Source organism: Hippocampus guttulatus, chromosome 11 (assembly GCF_054856545.1).
Source record: "Hippocampus guttulatus isolate MCC_2025c chromosome 11, RoL_Hgut_1.0, whole genome shotgun sequence".
NCBI classification, from domain to species: Eukaryota; Metazoa; Chordata; class Actinopteri; order Syngnathiformes; family Syngnathidae; genus Hippocampus; species Hippocampus guttulatus.
Window position 1 is genome coordinate 18,847,564 of NC_141271.1, and position 21,491 is coordinate 18,869,054.

General features: G+C 45.8%; 3 protein-coding genes across 4 annotated transcripts in view; all 3 read right to left on the reverse strand.

Moving 5' to 3' along the window:
- The window catches only part of myo10l3 (myosin X, like 3), a 52,893-nt gene extending 43,839 nt beyond the window's left edge, over positions 1 to 9,054 (reverse strand). Inside the window, exons 1-2 of the mRNA XM_086123381.1 lie at positions 8,879 to 9,054; positions 516 to 614 (exon numbers count right to left, since the gene is read on the reverse strand). Coding sequence (XP_085979507.1) covers positions 516 to 614; positions 8,879 to 8,899 — 120 coding nt within the window. The 5' untranslated portion in view covers positions 8,900 to 9,054. The remainder of the gene's footprint in view (positions 1 to 515; positions 615 to 8,878) is intronic.
- Positions 9,055 to 13,616: 4,562 nt separating this feature from the next.
- On the reverse strand, positions 13,617 to 14,946 carry LOC147198487 (trace amine-associated receptor 6-like). 2 transcript variants are annotated; one of them, XM_086123652.1, is made up of 2 exons: positions 14,560 to 14,946; positions 13,617 to 14,429 (listed from the first exon to the last, which is right to left on the reverse strand). In XM_086123652.1, the coding sequence occupies exons 1-2, from the start codon at positions 14,770 to 14,772 to the stop codon at positions 13,617 to 13,619; spliced, it is 1,026 nt and encodes a 341-aa protein (XP_085979778.1). In that variant the 5' UTR covers positions 14,773 to 14,946. The 2 variants fall into 2 exon arrangements, with proteins under 2 accessions (XP_085979778.1, XP_085979777.1); XM_086123651.1 differs by lacking the exon at positions 14,560 to 14,946 and having other exon boundaries at positions 13,617 to 14,498.
- Positions 14,947 to 16,293: 1,347 nt separating this feature from the next.
- Positions 16,294 to 17,882, reverse strand: LOC147198488 (trace amine-associated receptor 3-like). The gene has a single exon (XM_086123597.1). The coding sequence runs from the start codon at positions 17,807 to 17,809 to the stop codon at positions 17,063 to 17,065; it is 747 nt and encodes a 248-aa protein (XP_085979723.1). The 5' UTR covers positions 17,810 to 17,882; the 3' UTR covers positions 16,294 to 17,062.
- Positions 17,883 to 21,491: the final 3,609 nt, after the last annotated feature.

The window sequence follows — 21,491 nt, forward strand, 5'->3', positions numbered from 1 at the left end:
AGCTAGCAGACTTTTGTTGGACACAATTCTGGTTTGGTTGAACATTTGGGCGTTTCACTAGACAGGTCAACATTTTGTTTTCTATGTTTTCAGAAGTGGACGAGCGAAGAGTGAGAACAGTCGCTGAGGAATAACATCAAAAGTGTGTTTAAGTGTGTCGGAGGGGCAAAGCGATGAAAATGGTCTCTGTATCCCAGAATTTCACTGATCGCGGTTGGGTTAGGAACATGGATGATCATTTGTGCTAGCTTGTCATTGTTTCACATTACAGGCTAGCATTAAGCTAGCGGACTTTTGTTGGACACAATTCTGGTTTGGTTAACATTTGGGCGTTTCACTAGACAGTACAGCATTTTGTCTTTAAGTGTGTCGGAGGTGAAAGCTATGAAAATAGTCTGCCCCCCACCCCAATCTGATTTTTTTTTAATATCATTTTGAAAGAAAAAAAAATTGTCAACATGCAGATTGATGAGAGCATGAACCGATCCAATGATCAGAGATGAGTGTCCTCTTACCTTTCCATAGTCAGTGGTGAGGACCAGCGAAGTGTCATCGCCGGAGGTGATGGTGGAGGGCAGAAGTTGTTCCTGATGTCTCAGCCACACACGGGAGCCCTGCGACACCGACATCAAACACCACACCGTTAAGCATCCTAAATCAAGGCTCACTGTAAAAAACACTGGCTGAGTAATAACTCTCATTTTGCAGCAACTGTTTGGGTAACTTCATTTTTCCAGGCCATTCATTGCATTCATCATTTCAGGCTAACTTGGCATTTGTAATTATCAACAACTCCCACATAGGTGGGGAAAAAAAAAAAAAAACTTGAACACGGTTTCAGATTGGATTCTTGACAATTGATAGCAAGAGTGTAGCGTGCTTTATCAATGCTAACTTCCTGGCCGCCGCAGACGCATGAATTAACAATGCAATCGCCGAGCGCAACAACAGGAATCCTGAGGTATGCCTGTCATTTCCTCGCAGCAAAGGAAGATGCATTTATAGACTTGGCAAGCATGTTTGAATGACTGGAAGACAATGCTGGAGAAATGAGCGCATTGCTATTCAACATTGCTATTCAACATTGCTCTTCGCTCACCTTTTTGAGCCAACGCAGAAACATTCATCGACTCAAAAAGGAAACACGGAACAAAAAACGAAATTGTGTTCAACAGAGCGTAAAACCGAGCGGATCAATATGCCTGAATTCCACTTGGATACCTAATGCGGGACAAGGTCGCCACTTTCAGACATCAATCCTCATTAACTATTTAAAAGGAGCGGCCACGTGGGCGCAACGGGGCGAAACATGTGATTGGGCTTTTTAAAACACACACCAAGAGAAATTGCTTCGAGACTCTAAATTTACTCTCAAGAAGTCGTCGGTCTCGATTGCCTTAGCGATCGCCGAAGTGACTTCCGGCAGCTGAGCGAAAAGGGGGCTCTCGCAAACCAACAGATTTTGCCGCATCGTGGAAATTAGGAAGAGGACTGGAGAGGGGAGTGCGGTCTTGTCTCATTTCCGATTGTGTGCAAAAAGGGCGGAAACAACGATTACAATAAGTACAGCACGTGCCGACGCATTAACATTGTTTGATCTTGGGACTATGCGTGCGCCTCTCTGCCTGGTACCGGCTCGGCATTTTTGGGGGAAGCCGCTTCACGTTCAGGTGCGGATTATTCGGAATTACTGCGCAGACAATCGGGTGCTCTTATGTAAGTGGAAATCAAAGAGTCATGCGGTCATTCAAATGGACTTTTGTTGGATGTTGCTATGGATAGCCCATAGGACGATGGATCCATGTTGACTCCACAGCAGCGACGAAGGAGTAGGCAGCCCCCCCCCTGCCCCCCCCCCGCCGAACGCCAATTTACACCTCAAATAAATACACACGGCAGTATTATCATAACAATAAAGATCCAAAGGGGTCATGAAAGTGACCCCTGGGAAGAGGACGAGTGGACGGCAGTCTCTACAACATTAGACCCGCTTCTAAAAGGGTCAAAACAGAAAATAGTTTCTTGCCCTGAGTGTCCATTAAAAAGCCGCTGTGACGATTCTTAATGGGCATGAGTTGCCTGACTTCAGACAGGAAAATTGGTTCTCGCGTGAGGGTCCATTAGAAAGCCGATCGACGTTTCCCCAAAGGGCAACACATTCACAAGATGGCAGGAGAAGATTCCTATCTTTAGGCCATTTTGACATGTGACTCGAGCAGCAAGGCCAAAACGAGCTTATTTAGTTTTGGGTTTTTTTCCCTTTAAATGCCTTGACAAAACATTTCACATTTTCAAACTTTGGTGATCATGACAAATAGTTTTTCTGCAGATTGCCTTGCGGACAATATCTTAAATACTTTTAAAAACAATGCAGGGTTTTGTCACTTGTTCCACAAGCAGGAACTCGGGCCAAATTCAAGGATTTCACCCAAATCTGCAGAAATGCTGAGTGAGTGGAACACAAACACACACAGAGGTGATATTAAACAAGAAGGGCTGAGTTTGGCTGGGATGGGAATCGGGGCTAAAGGTCCTTCAAGGTCTTGCGGGTCCCAAATCTTCCAGATGGGTTGAGAGTTTTACCCCCCCCCCCCCCCACACACACACACACAAATGGATCAACCCACTCCGGAAGTAACAGCTTATAATGCATCTTCAGTCATGTCAACGTCCTAACGTGCCACAAAATACATATTTTCCACTCGTCGCTGGACTCCACCTGAAACGGGATACAAAACATTAACGGGTCTCATAAACTGTTCCGGTGACTCAGAATTGGTGCTCAAGTGAAGTTAAAAAGAGCAGAGCAACTAAGGCACTGCGATGCCTTCGCATGTGGGCAAAGAGAGCCACAATGACTGCACTTGCAGCCGTCTACTGAACTGGACACCAACAGTCAAACACACAAATGCAAAATAAGAACATGCACAAGGAGCAACTGTTGACCACAAATCATGCCCGCACAGCTCCTTATGTCACTCACTTGGCCACACCCCTTAAAGGCACACAGCTAGGGATGGGTACTCAAATCAGTAGGTTATGGCATACTTTATTTATTGTTTGAATTATTTATACTTTATAATTAGGCGGCCCGGTAGTCCAGTGGTTAGCACGTCGGCTTCACAGTGCAGAGGTACCGGGTTCGATTCCAGCTCCGGCCTCCCTGTGTGGAGTTTGCATGTTCTCCCCGGGCCTGCGTGGGTTTTCTCCGGGTGCTCCGGTTTCCTCCCACATTCCAAAAACATGCATGTCAGGCTGATTGGACGCTCTAAATTGTCCCTAGGTGTGAGTGTGGGCGTGGATGGTTGTTCGTCTCTGTGTTCCCTGCGATTGGCTGGCAACTGATTCAGGGTGTCCCCCGCCTACTGCTCGGAGATGGCTGGGATAGGCTCCAGCACCCCCCGCGACCCTAGTGAGGATCAAGCGGTTCGGAAAATGGATGGATGGATGGATGGAATTAGGAGTGGGGGGTGGCACAAAATATATGTCAATGTTGACATTTTATGATGAAATAAATACACAAAAGTACCGAGAATAAGTACCATTAAATACCAGTATTGATTCCCAGGTACCGGGAACCATAGTGGTGAAAATACAGTGCTCCTTTCCTTTCTTAAATACATGTAACAAAATAATTCTGGTGCTTTCAGGAAGGCTGGAACAGATTCATGGCGTTTTAATCATTTCATTTTGGAAAGCGTATTGGATGGATGAGTAAATTCACTTTGGAGCTCAATCACGCAACGAAGTCCAGATACTACTGCATTAAGACTCGTAGCATATCACATTAGCGACGCCTGGAAATTACATAGAATAGGTCAGGCCGGTCTTTGTTTGGAGCATTGGCTGAAGGGTGGGCCGAGGGCAGGCTGCTTGACCGAGGGCACAAATCGGATGATTAAAAGCAACCCTCCAGCATCTGCGCAGGAAGACATATGAATTAAAGATGACGGAGGAGGCAGCTGATCAGAAATTAGCTAATGGAGGAGGAGGAGCCCCGTGGGGAACAGGGCTTCCCCCTGTCTGGAAGGGGCCAGGGGGGGGTCATTTGGCTTTTATCATGGGGTCTTAGTAGCTGTCTGCCCCCCCACTGAGGCCTTAAAGCAGAAGGTTGCTTTGAAGCGATTTGAATCCACATATTAATGAGACAAATAAGAACAACGCGGCGAGTACTTGAAGATTTGTCAGTCGCCACATGGGATCATCCACGCGGGCGCTTCCAACGGGTTCGAGAGCCCTTTCCCCGCGGTGGTCTGACAACGCGAGTCGACTGAAACTTGAAGTCAAAGGACGGAGGGAAAGGATTACGATAGAGAGGCTACCTTGAGGGGTGGGGGGGGGCCCAACAATGTACGGGGTGGGCCCAACAATGTACGCACAACTCTTTTTTTTTTTTTAAATCTGTCTTTTTTTTTTAATTGTTCTTATGTAAAGTGCCTACTAGGGGCCAACCGATGAATCAACCGATATTAGCTCTTTCAAAATAATAGTGATTTTAAAAATCTGCCAATGTTTTGTATGACTTCTTATTTTACATGAACACATCACAACATACAGTAAGAGAAAGATAATGACATTCAGATAACCCTGACCACCCCCCCACAAATAACTTTTTTTTCTCCGATTATTCTCTCTGTTGCGAAGTCAAACAAATACGAAAGGACAAACTATTGTGCAGCTGTCGCTTTGCTTTTCATTAGCCCGGTTAACTTCACACTAACAACCAAAGAAAACATCAACTTTTTATTTTTATTCCAATAGTGCATAAATATGAGCATACACTAATTTGACACTTCATACAGCCAGGGTAGAAAAAAAAGGAAAGAAATTGCAAAATTTACGATCAGCATTTACTTCACTTTTCATTGTAGGGGGAGCCATTTTTTCACATTAGGGGGTATTTTCGCCCATGTAGAGGTTTCGTTGTAGAGGAGTTTAACTGTACCCTTGAACCACAGGCTCCAGTTGTTGCCGCAATCTGTTTCAGTTTGAATCGTCGGAAAATGGAAAGCAGAGGCAAGAGCGATGAACATATTCCATCATCGTCTCACCCACGAGGTAATCACAGGAGGCTAGCTAGGGAAAGTCAGCATCTGGGCCGACAGCAGTAATCACAGGCTGGCTATTATTAAGCCGCAGCGCAAGAAGAGGTTTAAGCTCGACTCTTATTACGAGCTCATAGAGTCAGTCGGGCAAGGGCAGCCAAGGTCAAGGCCAAAAGTCGTTTAGTGTGCCAGGCGAGGCCGCGGTAAACAACGACTTTAATTTTCTCTGGCTAAGCATCCCGGATAACACAGCGCATGCAAATCTAGACTAAGTCCATCCTTTGGTGGCAGTGAAGAGTAAGCAACTTGTCTGGTTTGGAGAATCGACCTCTGGCTGGCACAAACAAGGACGGCAGGCTCAGCGCTGAGCAAAAATGGTGTTACGTACAGTAAGTGAAATAAAAATTGTCGCTAAAATAAATACATCCCAAAAGAAAACAAGAACTGACATTTTTGAAAACATATATTTCAAATGGATTCAACGCAAATGTAAAATTAAATAACTGGACGGTATTTCACAAATTCATTGATTCCTTCGTGTGGTACTCCATTTTGAGAATCTTTGCTTTGCTCGGATCTTTGTCGACCGAAAGTGACGTCAAAGGGGTCCCCCGGGCTCGAATTTTGAACACTATATGACCAAACCCATAAAACAGGTGAGACGTAACGTCAGCAAGGCGAGGCCGAGGGCACTTTGACGTCACTTTCAGCAGACGGCAGAGGGCGGTGTAGGACCAAATAACACCACCCTGCGATTGATGAAAAGGGATGGATTCATTTTTAGTCCACAAGCGCAATATTCATCAGAATATCATGTTTAGACTAAAGGATTGGATTATTATTAGTATTATTATTATTTATCCTTGAGGGAAGGATGGGTGGGAAGAAACGTGGCAGCATCACGGCCTATAAAAAGAGGCTTTGGCGGGAGAATGACTCATCAGAAAGCCAGCACAGCAGTACGGGGATTTGAAATTGTGATGTCACTGCGGTAAGTGACAACCACAAATGTTTCCCCGCTGGATAATGAAGGCTTTCGGTCAGGATGTGATCCTCTGGAAACACGTTCTGTAGGAACATTTTTAAATTTAGTTTCCTTGCTTTATTTTTTTTTTTTTAAACGCAACCCTCAGGCCAGAGTGTAGCTCGCCTCTCGCCGCAGGCAGCGGCGACAGACTTCAGCTCGCACTTGTCTCGAAACAGCAGAAGTGATGGAAAACGAATTCATGAATGGATATTGATTGGGCTCAAAGCCAATTTGGGATGGGCCTCCCTTTGTCCCCCTTGGATGGAGATAGAACACGGCCACAGTGAGCATTGAAAAACATTCATTTGAAGAAAAAAAAATTGGATGATATAGTACTTTCCCTACTCTTCTTTTTGCATTTTAGTTTCCTGGTTTTCTTTCACAGACGTTGTAGACCAAGAAGAAGGGATCTGTTCAAAAAGCAGACCCCCAGCGCGGCGCTTCTCAAAGTGTGGTTAGCATCGTGCTACAATTCAGTTGTATTTAACATCGATGTTCAATACATTTGCTTTCTTGAACAACTGTTTGTTTTGAAACAACTTATGAGGGTATAAAAGCATTTTAATTGAATCAGTAAGTTGTTTTTTTTTTATGCTTGGTGGATTTGTGGAGGCACTGTTGAAACGCTGACGCGTCAGTTCTTACGTTTACTGCCCTTCCATCATCACAAGCTAGCAAAATGGATCAATGAACTCCTGTGCACTATTGTTAAAAACGTAGTCACTTTAATGATGGAAGAGACGGCTTGAGCTAACGCTGACAGCAGGGTGTCAGCAGGAGGTTATCGCAACACTGACCGGGTCGCCGATAAACGGGCAGGTCAGGTCACAGATGCTGAAAATGCAAATGCGAGCTAGCAAGCCAAACAAAAAAGAAAAAAACCCCCAAAGAGCTAAATAACATGATTTCAAATTTCTCAAATGACCTTTTTTGGCAAATCTTGATTACCAGCAGCAACAGCATTCAAAAGGAATGTCTTTTTTTTTTTGTCTCCGTTCCTTCCTTCCTTGTATCCTCGCCTCACTTCCTGACTTCCTTCCTCGCTAAATCTAGCGTCCGTGTGGCTGGAGGTGGCGGCGCAGTGATCTCAGATGCCTTCAACAGCTGGAGGAAATGACCAGCGCGTTCAGTTACCCTTTTCACAACAATATTCTTCTCCAGCGTGTTGATCCGCTTTGACTTGCGCTTGAAAAAGCCGACCGGAGTGGCTGTTTCAGGGGTGGGAAGAATGCGAGCGGTAACCGAAACCTCAAGCGGCCGCGGCACTTGTACGCGACACGGGATGACATGCCGGCACGGCTGGGAATTTCAGGGGCCGGTGGGGGGAAAGGACTCCGGGATTCCGTCTGGTCAGAATACCTTTCAGGGGGAAGGAATCTGGCCTGTAATGCGAGGGTCTGCTCGGAGGGCGTTAACGGGTGTGGAAAGGTCTTCGTTTGGCTTCACAGTGTGAGGCAGCTGCCACTTTAAAGGATTGCCCAGTTTAGAATTGAAGGTGGCGGCTCGACAGGATGCTTCACAAAGGCCATAAAGAGCGCGTTTCCTCCAAATCCGCACCCAGTGTATCGTCGGTCAGAGCTGAAAAGGCACTGACAAGACAGGGCAGGGCGGACCGGGTGTGGACTGCGGGCAGTGTGGACAGACAGAATGGTCTTAAGCGGATGTGTCACGCAATCGGAAACCCACCAAGAACTTCAATTTTCAAGCATCAGTGAGAAGCCAGCCAGCCTATCAATCAATCGAATGGCTCAGCATGGCTCATGACGAACTCCCAGCCATGAATCAGGCCTCACATTCATCCGAGGCTGACTCACAATAATCCACCCAAGGCTTCTCTTCCACAATTCTCGCAAAATCTAATCCGACGAGGCTATCCGTCGGAAGACATTTTTGTAAATGTAAAACAATGTACCTGAATAGCATCCGTACTTATTAACTCCTGATTATTGTATATTTAAAAAAAAAAAAGAGCTGTCCCAAAATAAAGTAATACCGCGAGTCACATTCCGTTCCCATCGCTGCTTGCAGATGTGTGAGTCACAACAGTGTGACCCATCAAGTTTAAACAATGACAGCACCCGTGTGTGTCTGCGTCTCTGTCTAGATTGACAGGTGAAGTCTACTCGCATCCACTCCACACTCACAAACTGCTTGGGACTTTCAAATAAAAACAAGAGGAAAACATGTGCTGTCAAAGCGCCACACATGAAGAAGTACATTGACATTGTCATGTGGCTCTGCTTTGCTTGTAACGGGATTATCGGAGCACAATTGAAACGGATTGTTGTGACATGTTGTCGCGGGGGGGATGCATATCAAGGAAGTACAAGTCAGAATAGGGAGGACATTTTCTGTCCTCTCCAGAAACAAACATACACTTGGGTTAATAATTGGTGTCCAGATTTTTTTTTTTTTTAAAAAGTGAAAAGTGGAAGAAGGTACCTACAGAAAACCCACGCAATCAAAGAGGGAAAAAGCAATCTCCACAGTGGGAGGCCAGAAACTGAATTTGAACCCCCTGAACTTAGAACTGTGAACCACTAGACCACCTAGCCATACAAACATAACTATTAAAACAGCCAAATAATAAATACAAACTTAACGGTCTGTTTTTCATAAATGGTGGTGTCTAAATTGTCCTCCAGTTCTGAAATGACGAGGTGTGAATATGAAATGCAGATTTTTGTGGTTCTTTTGTGTCGTTACAGATGGAAAACTGTCAGCGCAACGAGGACGAAACTAATAACGAATTACTTTTAAACCTGAATGACAAACTTAAAGTACGCGGGGAAATAAGCGATTTTACCTCCAAGAAGAATGTTTCCATGTTGACGAGGTCCGACCTGACGTCCCTTTGTAGTCTGACTTGAGGGGGACCACAGTCGATGAGGTGAGGAAAAAGCCTTACTCCATTTCAAAATCTCTTCCTGTGCCCCGCCGGCTGCTAAATTTCTGGGTCACAAACAACACATGACCCGCTCGGTTCGGATAACTTTCAGTATTCTTTGCCCCGGCTGTGGGGCCGGAGGAGAGCGTTATGGGACTACTGTTGTTTTGTGTCTGCATTTGTTTGTGTGTGCTCGCGCAAGCGTGTACGTACGCGCGTGCGTGTTTGTGTGTGTGCGTGGTGCCATTCATTTGGGAGCCGGCACATTATGCGAGGGGGCGGGGCTAGGGCGTGGTGAAGCGGGGAGGAGGATAGTACGGAATCCGAGAAAGTTCAAGACTAACGAGATCGCTTTGCCAGTACACATTCCGGAAATGGACTCAAGGGTCTGCGCCCTATTCCCCTTTTTATTTGGGAGAGGAACAAAGGCTTGAGGGATTTTGTGTGTGTGTGTGTGTGTGTGTGTCTCACGCGTGCATCTCCAAATGAAAGAGAGGAGGTCAATAAGCACACAAAGTGGTGTCAAGTCTTTATGATCTGCCTGCAAAGTAGAGGTCAGGGACGAGTAAAATGGCTTTCCAATATAATTTGCATATTGTCTGTAGGGTGTCCCTAAAGTCTGGATCGATATGCGATTGGGGACAACCTTTCTGATGCAATCGGCAAGATTCAATACACAATCACTCCCTACAAAAGGAAAAATTAAGCATACCATGACTACGTCATAACATAAAATAACTGGCAAAAGAATTCCATGAACATATTTCTCCCCATAATATAGACAAAAATAACCAACACTAGTTTTTGTTTAATTAAACTCATACATTTATTCAACTTTTTTTTTTTAATAATTCCACTGCGGTTGTTAAAAAGATTGCTTTTTTTCCCCGAGCTGCGATAAACAAGTAGGCATGCAGATGTCCTGCCCGTGCTGCATCGAGGTCCATTGGTGGCAAGCAGCCACCAGCGGCGGCTCCAGCAGCCAAACCTCAAGCGTAAAGACAGCTGATGGATGCCCGCGGAGACCATTTCACAATCAATTCACTGTCCCCTGAAAGAAAAAAAAAAAGAAAAGAAAATGCTTGATGTGACGATGTGTACTAAACAAAACCAGCAGGCGTCATTCAGGTGGCGTGAGCAACAATGCAAATGGCTCTTTAGTATTATTGTCTGCGGTTACCAACCAGCTCAGTTCAATAAACTGGATTGATTGTATAAAATGTGCTGCCGGGAGGCTATTGAACAGCGCAGCCATTGATCAGCTGTTGTTTTTCCCCTTCAATAATTTATCCTTTCATACAGCAGTGGGTGGGCGGGGCTTCAATGGGGTGGGGGTGGGGGGGGGCACAGAGTAACAAAGCTGCCAGCTGTCGCAACCTCCAAGACAAGCGTGGATGTGAGAGATCCAAAAGAGCCACGTCGAGTCAGTTCAAAAGTGATCTGCGATTCTCCTACATTTGAACGTTTTCTTTTTGGGCCTTCTTTGGAATCTCGCAAGAATTAAAAATCATACCACCACGAACACGTCGTAACCATCATGCGGAGCAGTTCGGGATCAATATTCATCTAATCATGTGAACATTTTTTTTTTTTTTTTTTTTTTACAAAATGTAATTCCTATCGTCAAAATTGGCTTGCTCTAACCAACCAATCAGAAGAAGGAAAAATGCTGACGGCCACAAGGCCCAGCGCGCTGACCCTGTGAGGATGAATTTTGGAATTTCATTGGTCAAAAGGAGAAAAGACTTATCATAGGCAAGGAAATATGATGACATCCCGTTTGGGTTTGTAGCCTTAAAGTGGAGGAAGCAGTTGGAATTTACAACATATCTTCCTCAAGCAATCGTGCCAAATCTTCCGACTCGGGAGTGTTCCCATGACTCCCCACGCTGTCCACATCCTGCTTGTTTATTGAGCTTCCACAGCGGCATCGCATTCAATTCCCACATTACTTTAGGCAACCTGAAATACCGTACATGGGGGGGGGGGGGGGGGGGGGGGGGCGCGTTTAAAACAAGTCATGTCGTGAGAATCCGGAGCATGCCAGTGATCGTTTTGCTTTTTGCTTAGTGTGCCTCACGCACATGGATTTTCTGCCGAATAACCCAAGTGGCGCAACAGTGACTCGGGGGCCATTTGGAAGCCTGAGTAAACACACAAGAGTTTGAATCCAACATTCTTCATCCAGACTGCGAGCCAGACCTGCGGGGAATTTTTATCACAACGCGCCACCTCGTCCCAGATGATTCAAGCATGTGAGTCACCAACAGCTCCGATTTCCAGATAACCATGACAAGCAACAAAGAGGATCAGCAAAGCGAGTTTATCCAAAAATGGAGACTTTAGAGATGTGAAGCTACATTTTGGATTGAAACTGCAGTGAAATAAAAGGGTAAAAGCTGCACGGGCAACACGGCGCACTCGAGGTTAGTTCGTCCGCCCCACGGAGGCTCTTAGTTTGACCAGAGGCGCCGCAACAGGACAGGCAAACCAGACAATTGCTGAGGGGCCAAAGATCAAAGGGGGCCCAAGGCATTTTTTTTTCATGTCTTGTCTTGCCCATTAAGTTTATGTTTCTACATGTTTTCGTCAGCCCAGACTTTTGTGTCAACCACTCAGCTCCCTCAGCCACTCGTGTCTTGTCCGGGTGTACAGTAATCCCTCGTTTATCGCGGTAAATGGGGACCAAAACCATCCGCGATTAACGAAAATCCGCGAAGTAGCGACCCCCCCCCCCCCCGTATAGGTACATGTACATGTGTATGAGTATGAAAAAATATTTATAAGGCCAAATTTTATGGTATACATGCATGTACAAGTAGATTTTGTAGTAATTAACATTACTTAATGCTGTATACTAATAGATTTAAACATGTTTAAGTTAGGTCAGGTTAGTGTATGAATAACAAAATAGAGTAAACATATACAGTACATGTAGTACTGTATATGTTGCTCGATGTGACTCGCTGTTGTTTTGCTGACTTTCGCTGCTTCTAGCGGACCGTTTGCGGACTTAAAAAAAATAATACTAATGAATGTTTGAAAAAATCCGCGATGCACTGAAGCTGCGATAAACGAAACACAAAACAGCGAGGGACCACTGTAACTTTTTCGTTTGCTTGTGTTTCTTTGTGTTTCGGGACGTTAGTATTGCCCCCCCAATTCCTTAAAAATCGCCACGTATATTCTTGAAAGCTTTTTTTTTTTTGTCTCTGTCACAGTCATGTTGACTTCGCAACCCTCCTTGCCATTCAGTCGTTGTTTTAAGCCAGGGCACAGCCAAGCGTCCCCCCCCCCCCCCCTTTCGGATGATCAAAGTCATCAGTTCATGAGGAAATCAGTTTGACAAAGACTATAGCCCCCTCAAGTGTCCAAAGTAAGATATCAGAAGTGTCTCCATGGCGTTCCTCACTCGCTCTACTCGACCGTCCATGTCACATGGTTCAGGAATAGCTTGTTGTCAACCAGGCTCCCCATTTATGTCAGTGCTTCGTATTCGCTTTTTGCTGCCTTTTAAAAGTGCGGTTTAAGGTTAGAATGGCTTTGTTGGATGTCCGAATTTGAAACCGTGGCCTCCATTCGGAAAGCAGCAGTTCTAATTTAAGGTTTTACACTACCTTTAACCACCCGAGCAAGGAGACATCCGCCGAGCACAACACAAACGATCTGCTTCTATTTAGACATATGACCGCATTAACTTGACGTTAACTCGTTCATGTACAATTTTAAAACGGCGTACCTGCAATTTTCCACCCATCCATTTTCTTTTCGGCTTATCCTCACAAGCGTCGTGCTGGGCCTACCTATGCCATCTGACATCGGGCTGACTGGCCATTAGCCAATCACGGGGGCCTGTATTTTGTTTGACGAATTTCTTTTTTATTTTTTTTAATTACAATGAATCGATTATTATGTCAGATTAACAAAGGGCAAACAATAATCAATACTTGTAAATATGCAAACTTTTACTTTTTTAATTAGTTAATATAATAAACAGCCAACAGAGGGCGCTGCTGTGTCAAGCAACAGTGGCGGCGAGAAAGAGAGATCGACAATGCCGCTCATGTTAAAGATGTGCAACAAACTCGAGTTTAGTTAATAATCACTTCAAATAAATTGGTTGTGGTTTCTTGGTTGGATTAATGTGAATATCATATAATCTTGAAGGAAGTTATTGAAAACTTTGATGTTATTGTGATGGTATGTAAGAATGACCTTGGCGCAGCAAAGGCAATTAAGAACAGATTCTCATTCGTCATCCCGGCTTTGCAGCAGAAACCGGAGAAAAACAAAGCAAACGTAAAAGCAGAGACAAACTGTGCAATGTGATAGAATTCCATATTTATGTGATACATTACAGATATTTCAGCATTGATCTGTCGCTCTGACATCTGCAGTCCTCAAACGTGGACCAGTGAATTTATGTGAATGTTAAAAAAGGGGGGCCACTTAATGAGGATTGGTGCATTTTGCTGTCTCTCTGTGAAGCATTCAGTTGTTTTTGGTATACAAGAAGCATTCACGGCTTTGAAATACGACTGCTCAAGACACGCATGAGCACAGTGACACAAAGCATTACCCGAGTGACGTTCATAGAAGAAAACACACTTTATTTTCTTGGTTTACTTTTACATGAAAACAACACTTGAAATTTATTCTAGAGTACGTTGAGCTCACAGGAGCCAGGCTGCAGTATGCGCAGAGTGACAACGTGCTTGACGGCTCTTCTAAACCAGGGGTAGAACAAGGCGTATATCAAGGGATTCACGCACGAGTTGAAATAGTACAGGTAGATGACGCACACTCGAAGGGTGTGATTGCGTAAGGTATCACGTGCGAGAAACACACCGTAATACGGACAGAAGCACAGGAGAAACACGACAACGAGAACACCCAGAGTCCTGGCGGCCTTCAACTCGGATTTCTTTGCCCGGAGAGGCGGCGAGTGTTTGAATTTGCCGCGCGCCGCGTGCGAGCGCGTGGCTCGCGCCTGAGACACAGCGACCACAAACACTTTGGTGTACAGCATGACGACGCTGCAGAGCGGAAGGAGGAAAGAAACCACCAGGTCAACGACTCCTGTCGTGAAGTCAAACACGATGACGCACTGCCCATAGCAGGAATGATACTTTCCCGGCTGCATCAGCTGATCGTAATAAATGACGCCCGAGTAGGAAAGAGATGAGAACCAACACAGACAAACACAAAGTTGAACTCTTTTCACAGTCACTCTGATGTTATAATGCAGAGGGTCACAGATGGCCACGTATCGGTCGATCGATATCAGCACGATGTTTCCGACCGACGTGGACGTCACCGTTAAGATGTAATACAGAAACAGAGAGCACAGACTATCGCCAAGAAACCAGCAGGATGCCGCCGTGCGAACTGCCATCGGGATCAATTGGAGACCCACCAGATAGTCGGTGACGGCGAGAGAGAGGAGCAGGAGGTTGGTGGGGGTGTGGAGCTGCCTACACACACACACAGCACAGACACGTGAATCAACAAGCTGTTAAAGACACAACACTTCAAAACCGACATCTGTAGGCGGAATACGGCATCCTGCACAAATTAGTATTCGGATCAAGTCCCGAGACTTTAAAAAAAAAAATAAAAAAATCTGAAAAAAATAAAAAGAACGTATGCCTGAAATGGGAGATTGCGGTGATGACCAGCAGGTTGAGCGCCACGGTGAGGATGGAGATGCTCAACAGCGGAACCAGGTAAAAAACGACCGGACCGGGCGATTTTCTGCAGGAGATGTTGGCCAGCTCTGGAAAGCAAAGATCCGATTGGTTCTGGGTTTCCATGGAGAAGCTGGAGCTCAGACAGCCTCCTCCTGTCTCAACCTCGCTGTCGGCCAGCTCCTTAAAACGCTTCTAGGACCTCCCCCGATCGATTGTGATTGGGTCAAAGTTGTCCAAGTATGATGTCATGAGGCGCACCATCCCGCTACATACTGCTAACAATCAACAGTTAATAGGCAACACAGATTCGGTCTTACGCCCTCAGACGTTTCCATTCCCAAATTGTTGTACAAGCGAAAGGCCCAACTAGCGTTTGGCTAGGCTTTGGCCACGGCTCCGGTTCTGATTGAAGACGGGGCAAACAGAAGATAGCAAACAGCCATATTGGACCCTAACATGGACGAAAGTGAAAAATAAAGTGCGCGGACGCAAGAGTTTGTGAAAAGGAAATCGCCGCCTACCTTTGTCGGAGACGTGACGCGCGGAGGCAGTGACGCACTTCGTAGCGTGCTAAGGAACAACACGACCGCCGCTTGCGTGCGCCGTTTTAAAATGCTCCTCCTGGCGCTCCGGACTCCTCATTGTTAGACAATGCCATCGTTAAATTTCAAATCAAACGAACTTTGAAATGTTAAGAAAAAAAAAAAAAGGGCAGTAATCGCAAGCAGACTGTTGAGTCACCATAGGTCGGGGGTCGGCAAACCGTGGCTCCGGAGCTGCTTGCGGCCCTTTAGCGCCGCCCTAGTGGCTCCCTGGTGCTTTTTAAAAACGTTTGAAAATGGGAAAAATGGGGGAGTGAAAATAAATATTTTTTGCTTGGATATGGTTTCTGTAGGAGGACAAAAATTAACATTTTCCAATGCTGTAAAAATGTGTCGAATAAATATTACATTTCAACATTTCTGTCAACGAAGATTTGCGTCATAGCCTGCGACACACGTTTTGCAGAGCGGGATGCCAGGCAGGTGGCTACCGGAAGAAGAAAAGGTGTTTCATGTCGGTCACACGTCGGCTACGAAAGTTAACACGCCTCCTTCATCTGAGGGGCTGTTATGGCGATTGCTCTTGATGGCATGCGTGTGTAAGTGCGCGCGTGTGCGGTCACGGGTCCATCACGGGAGGCCGGTTGATCGCAAAATAGAGCTTTGGTCAAAAAAGGTTGCCGCCCCCCCCCCCCCCCCTGCTCGACAGGATGCACTTCAGGGAAAAAAAAAAAAAAAGTTTAACCAGGAAGGTTCATTGTGTATTTGTAGCCAACGTAGTCATTTTGATGGTAGGCTAATATAGATACATACAGCGTGTGTCGCCTTCTTTCTAAGGCTTTTAATTTGTTGCGGCTCCAGACACATTTGTTTTTCGTTTTTTTTTTTTTTTTGTTGGTCCAATATGGCTCTTTCAACCTTTTGGGTTGCTGACCCCTGCCATAGTTGTTAAAGGTGATCTACGTTCTTTTATTTTACTCTCCTTTTTTTTGCGCAAGTTAATTGGACAGGTAACTAATACACAATACAAATAACACGCACACAAAGACACAAATCTTTTTATTATTTTTTTTATAATTTCTCTCGACGCCTCGCAGTCAACTCGGAACAGTAACACTAAAATACACAAAGACACAAATATTTTTTTAAATTTTTTTTTAAATTTCTCTCTCGACGCCTCGCAGTCAACTCGGAACAGTAACACTAAAATACACAAAGACACAAATATTTTTTTTTAATTTCTCTCTCGACGCCTCGCAGTCAACTCGGAATCAGTCCGCACACTATCATAGCCATATACGTATAAATATATACATATATAGTACATGTCTTTTCACCGTATACACCAATTGTATATCTAAACGGATTGTAAAAGTGACTTTGCGTGTTCCAAATATCCTAATTTATGAATGTTCCTTTTTGCTCTTGATATAGGGCAGGGGTGGCCAACCAGTCAGAAACTAAGAGCTCCGTTTTTTTAAACTATGTTATTGCAAAGAGCCACATCATACACACGGGCGGGCACACATAAGCATCAGCGCATCCTTTCCTCAGTGCACACAATATTCATAGTTGAAAATGAGCAACCTGTGGTCTTCGTACTGCAGGAGTCCATTTCTGTCATTATCACGTTGGTGTGTGACATTTACAAGAAATGCGGCTGAGCAGAGGTATAGGTGCGTGTGCATTCAATACACAAGGGTAACTCGCTGCGCTTCATATCATTACAAGTACAACATTTTAAAATGTTTCAAACGAAAGGCTAAGCGACATTCAAAAGCAAAATGAAGAAATGAAAAGTACGGGCTGCTCAAATGACCACGACAACAAGAACAACAACAACAAAACGATCGGCGCATTTAAATGCCAGTCTAGAGTATGTTGTTGGCCTGGCGGGAGCCGGGCCGCAGAATGCGCAGGGTGACAATGTGCTTGGCGGCTCTTCGAAACCACGGGTAGAACAGGGCGTAGATCAAGGGGTTCACGCACGAGTTGAAGTCAAACAAATGAAGAACATATTTGCCCACCGAAGCCGCGGTCCCGTCGTCAGCCACCAGATTAGCAATGTAGTACGGGCAGAAACACGCCAGAAAGACCAGAACGAGAACCCCAAGAGTCCTGGCCGCCTTAATTTCGGAGGTCTTTGTTCTGAAAGGGCCGCCACGTTGTAATTTGAGACATCGAACATGAGAACGCATGGCTCGCGCCTGAGACACGGCGACCGCAAACACTCTCACGTTCAGCGCGATGATGACGCCGAGAGGAAGGACGAAGCACATGACCAGGTCCAAAACGCCTCCGTAAAACTCAAAACCGATGACGCACTCTCCCAGGCAGGAGTTGTACATCCCGGGGTGAGCCAACTGGTCCATCAAAACGATGCCGCAGTGGAGAATGGCGCCCAGCCAACAGAGACAAACGCAAAGTTGAACTCTTTTCACGGTGACTTTGACCGTATAATGCAGGGGATCGCAAATGGCCACGTAACGGTCGGCCGATATCAGCACCATGTTTCCCACCGAGGCCGCCGAAGAAATGAAAATCACGTAGTTCCACAGGGAACACATCACGTCGCCCAGAAACCAGCAGGACGCGTTCTTGTAGATCTCGTTTGGCATCGACACCGAGCCCACCAGAAAGTCGGAGACGGAGAGGGAGAGGAGGAGCAGGTTGGTGGGGGTGTGGAGCTGCCTGCACACCAAGACAAAAAAAAAAAAAAGAGAGAGAGAAGAAAGAAAAAAAAAACCATCATTGATACACACAACGCAGTCTCGAAACCATTTTCCTGGCAAACGCGAGCATCGGCGGAATACGTCATTGAACGTCCTCGAACGCCGTGACGCAAACATCTGGGAAACCTCGCCAGGACCGAAAAACAACCCGAGCGTGACAGAAAAAGGAACTTGTGCCTGAAGTGGGAGATTGAAATGATGACCAGCAAGTTGAGCAGCACGGTGGCGACGCATTCGACGGGAAGCAGGACTCGGAAAAGAACGCCTTCCGAGCCCTCGGACGAAGACTTCCTGCAGGAGATGTTGGGCAGCTGCGGGAAACAGAGATGCCATCGGTCTTCGGGCTCCATGGAGCTCAGACAGCCTTCTGGCTCAACCTCTCGGCTGCGCGTCTCCTTTATGGATTCTTGTACCTCCCCCCCGCAAGCATTTGCCACTGGGTCAAAGTTGTCCAAATATGACGTCACGATGAGCGCTCACCGGCCACAGCGAGTAAACAGCGACATGCGCACTTATCCAACGTTACATCAGCCTAAAATATTGTCGCTCCCCCTAACTGTTGTTAATTAACCCTTGCGTTGGCGTCTTAAGTTGTGTTCAACCCTTTCATGGGCCCTGTAGCCCGATCACATGATAAGCTGTCCGCTGTCGTGACCGCCGTCCCCGTCAGGGTTAAAAGTCGGACCTCGTTTTTGTTCGGATCGACCAAACATTCCATGTCACCGGCGACCCCGCAAAATCTTCCGTCCGGTGACGTCACATTTTTTTGTCTTGAGCTGCTCTTGACCGAGTCCACTTTACGCACCGTGGTAAACTTGAGAGGGACACAAAAGTACCAAGTTGGAATTGACTAACTTGGAAAGGTGTCAACACATGTATTGGTCTTCTCATGTCCTGCCGGTGTATAAAAATCCAGAATTTAAAAAAAAAAAAAATCTACGAGCAGTTTATGGGATGTCGACGCCTGGGCGGATGCTTTTTTTCGGTCCATGGTGTGAATTGGAAAAACGCCATGTCAAGGGTGACTGACAACTGGGACACAAGCGCAGGGCTGTTGTTCGCAAGACAAACTGACGGTGACCACGGAAATTTGGTGTCACTCATTTAGAACCCGGGTCCAACCAGCCGTCTTAGGGCAGTTGGCGGGGGACACCCTGAACAGATTCCAGCCAATCGCACGGCACACAGATACGAACAACCATCCGCGCTCACACTCAAGGACAATTTGGATAGGATAGGATAGGAAAAGCTTTATTAGTCTCGCAATGGAGAAATTCCCGATTCACAGCAGCAAAGTTATGAAAGGAAGAAGTAGAACAACAAAATATAGGAGCTGCTGGAAAGGCAGCCACTCACGCGGCGCCATTTTGAAGTCAAAATAACAAAAATAACACAACACAGGAGCGTTCAATCAGCCTGCCACGCATGTTTTTGGAATGTGGGAGGAAACCAGGGCGGCCCGGTAGTCGAGTGGTTAGCACAGGGGTGGGCAAACTTTTTGGCTCGGGGGCCGCATTGACTTTTAAAATTTGACAGAAGGGCCAGGTCAACACGAGCTATGGTACATTAAAAAAAAACTGCATTTGTTGACAGTCCATATCAAACATCAACAGAACAAAAGCATGAAAGTACGGTATTAATATACTTTTTTTAAATGACAAAAGTGTTGTTGATGACCTATTTTAGCCTGTGCATCGCTGCAGATGGGTTGTGATCAGACCAGTAGAAGTAGAGCGATACAGAGGTACTAGGTGGTCGAAAAGATTGTCCCGCCCACCCGTGTTCTGCAACTTCAAGTCAATGCGCCACCTGGCGGTGAAATGCCTGTCATTACAAGTCCAATTGAAATGAATTCAATCATTCACATCGAACCTTAATTGTGGACCAACCTTCGGCGGGCCGGATTAAAAAGACCAACGGGCCGGATTCGACCCGCGGGCCGTAGTTTGCCCACCACTGGGTTAGCGCGTCGACTTCACAGTGCAGAGGTTCGATTCCTGTGCACTGTGAGGTCGACGAGCTAACCACTGGCCCACCGGGCCACCCAAACGGAACCCAATCTGTTGAAAATCGACAGCTACCTCATGTGTGGGTGAGGAAACCAAGTAGCTTTTTTTTTTTTAGGCCTCAGGGTTAAGGGCCAGAGAATGTTGAAACTCTTCAAGGAGTTATTTGGCTTCACAGGAGCAAGTTTCAAGAAATGAGGCAAGAACTAAAGTAAGACCCTTCAAGTCTTACTGGACGGACATCACGAACGGACTTCCTGCCACCACGGAAAGTAGTCGCAAAGGTCAGTTTGTCAGTGTCAGCATGATGACAAACAACAAGATTGTTGTCTGTGTCTCCGCCGGGAGAAACGCAAGGATGGCTCCCGTCTTTCGGTGTTGTCTTCACACCTCTAATTGCAAGCCGCTGTCATCATCGCACACTAATGGGCCAAGGTGTGAACCGGCAACAAAAAAAAAAAAAACATGGACGCCAGTCACCCAAGAGGACGTCCTCCGGGGACACGGAAGGCACAACAACTGTTGCGTATGAAGAAATGTTTTGACACTGAACTTGGACTAAACTATCCAAGGGAAGTTTTCCAGCTTGGAGCTACTTCCAAATGTTTCCCCCTTGGAAACCGCTGACCTAAAAATACCAAAAAGAGCTTCTTCACTTGCATTTTTTTCGCTCCAGAATTTCACTCAATCTTTTAACTGTAGTCCCAAACGTTACCGTTCAGTGAAGTTAATACGAACGAAATAAAATGACAAGAAGAAATGTAAAATAAAATTCATTTACTCACCAATGTAGTGCCTGTTCACTGAGCTGCAGATCTACGCGAGTGCCCCCAAACGTTTTTAAACGCACCATAGCTTGTAAGTGCCCAGCCGTGCTCTGATGTTTCCTTGCTGCCTTGGTAAAACAATCCAGTGTGGCTCCAAACACCAAATCGGTCAGTTGCAAGCATTCGCAAGCAGTACAATTTGCAGCGTTTCTCAGAGACCGTGAGCCACGGGTACCGTTCATAATTGCTCGTCTGAAAATGACGGACAAACCCTTTTCCTTGCTGGGAAAGGCTAGCTAGCGCAGGAGTTGGGCGACCTCTTCGCACAATATCCAGCTTTTCGTGGAAGCGCCGTCTTGAAAATTGTGTGGAAAGTAGTTCTGCAACCAGATTAACATCTTCTCCTTCGGCCATATTGGGTTAAAATGCAGTGATAGCTCTCGCAGGCGCTAATCCAATCTTTTTTTTTTTAAAAGAATCTTTATTGAACAAGTCAGGATACAATTCTCAGAAAACAGAAAAGGCGCTAATCCAATCACCGAACGCGCATGGCCAGTCTCGACGTAAGGCCTTCTAGCTGGCCCTAGTACACAGACGAGTCAGATCACGAGTCTCAGAATCGTGATCTGATTGGCTATTGCAACCTGACTGTGCCCGTTCATTTACAGCGCACAGGGTCCTGCTCTGTTTAATCTGAAGGCAAATTTAATTTACCTGGCAACACAAGCTAGCTGAAATATGATTGGTTAAAAACTCTACCATAATAAATAAGTTACTTATCAATGTTATTTAAAA

Bases quoted from the DNA above. Each gene is read 5' to 3' on its own strand.
- LOC147198488 (XM_086123597.1), bottom strand. From the start codon at position 17,809: ATGCCAAACGAGATCTACAAGAACGCGTCCTGCTGGTTTCTGGGCGAC.
- LOC147198487 (XM_086123652.1), bottom strand. From the start codon at position 14,772: ATGGAAACCCAGAACCAATCGGATCTTTGCTTTCCAGAGCTGGCCAAC. The intron at 14,430-14,559 runs GTCTCGGGACTT...GTGTGTAGGCAG, and splicing joins TTTTTATTTTTTTTTTTAAA to CTCCACACCCCCACCAACCT.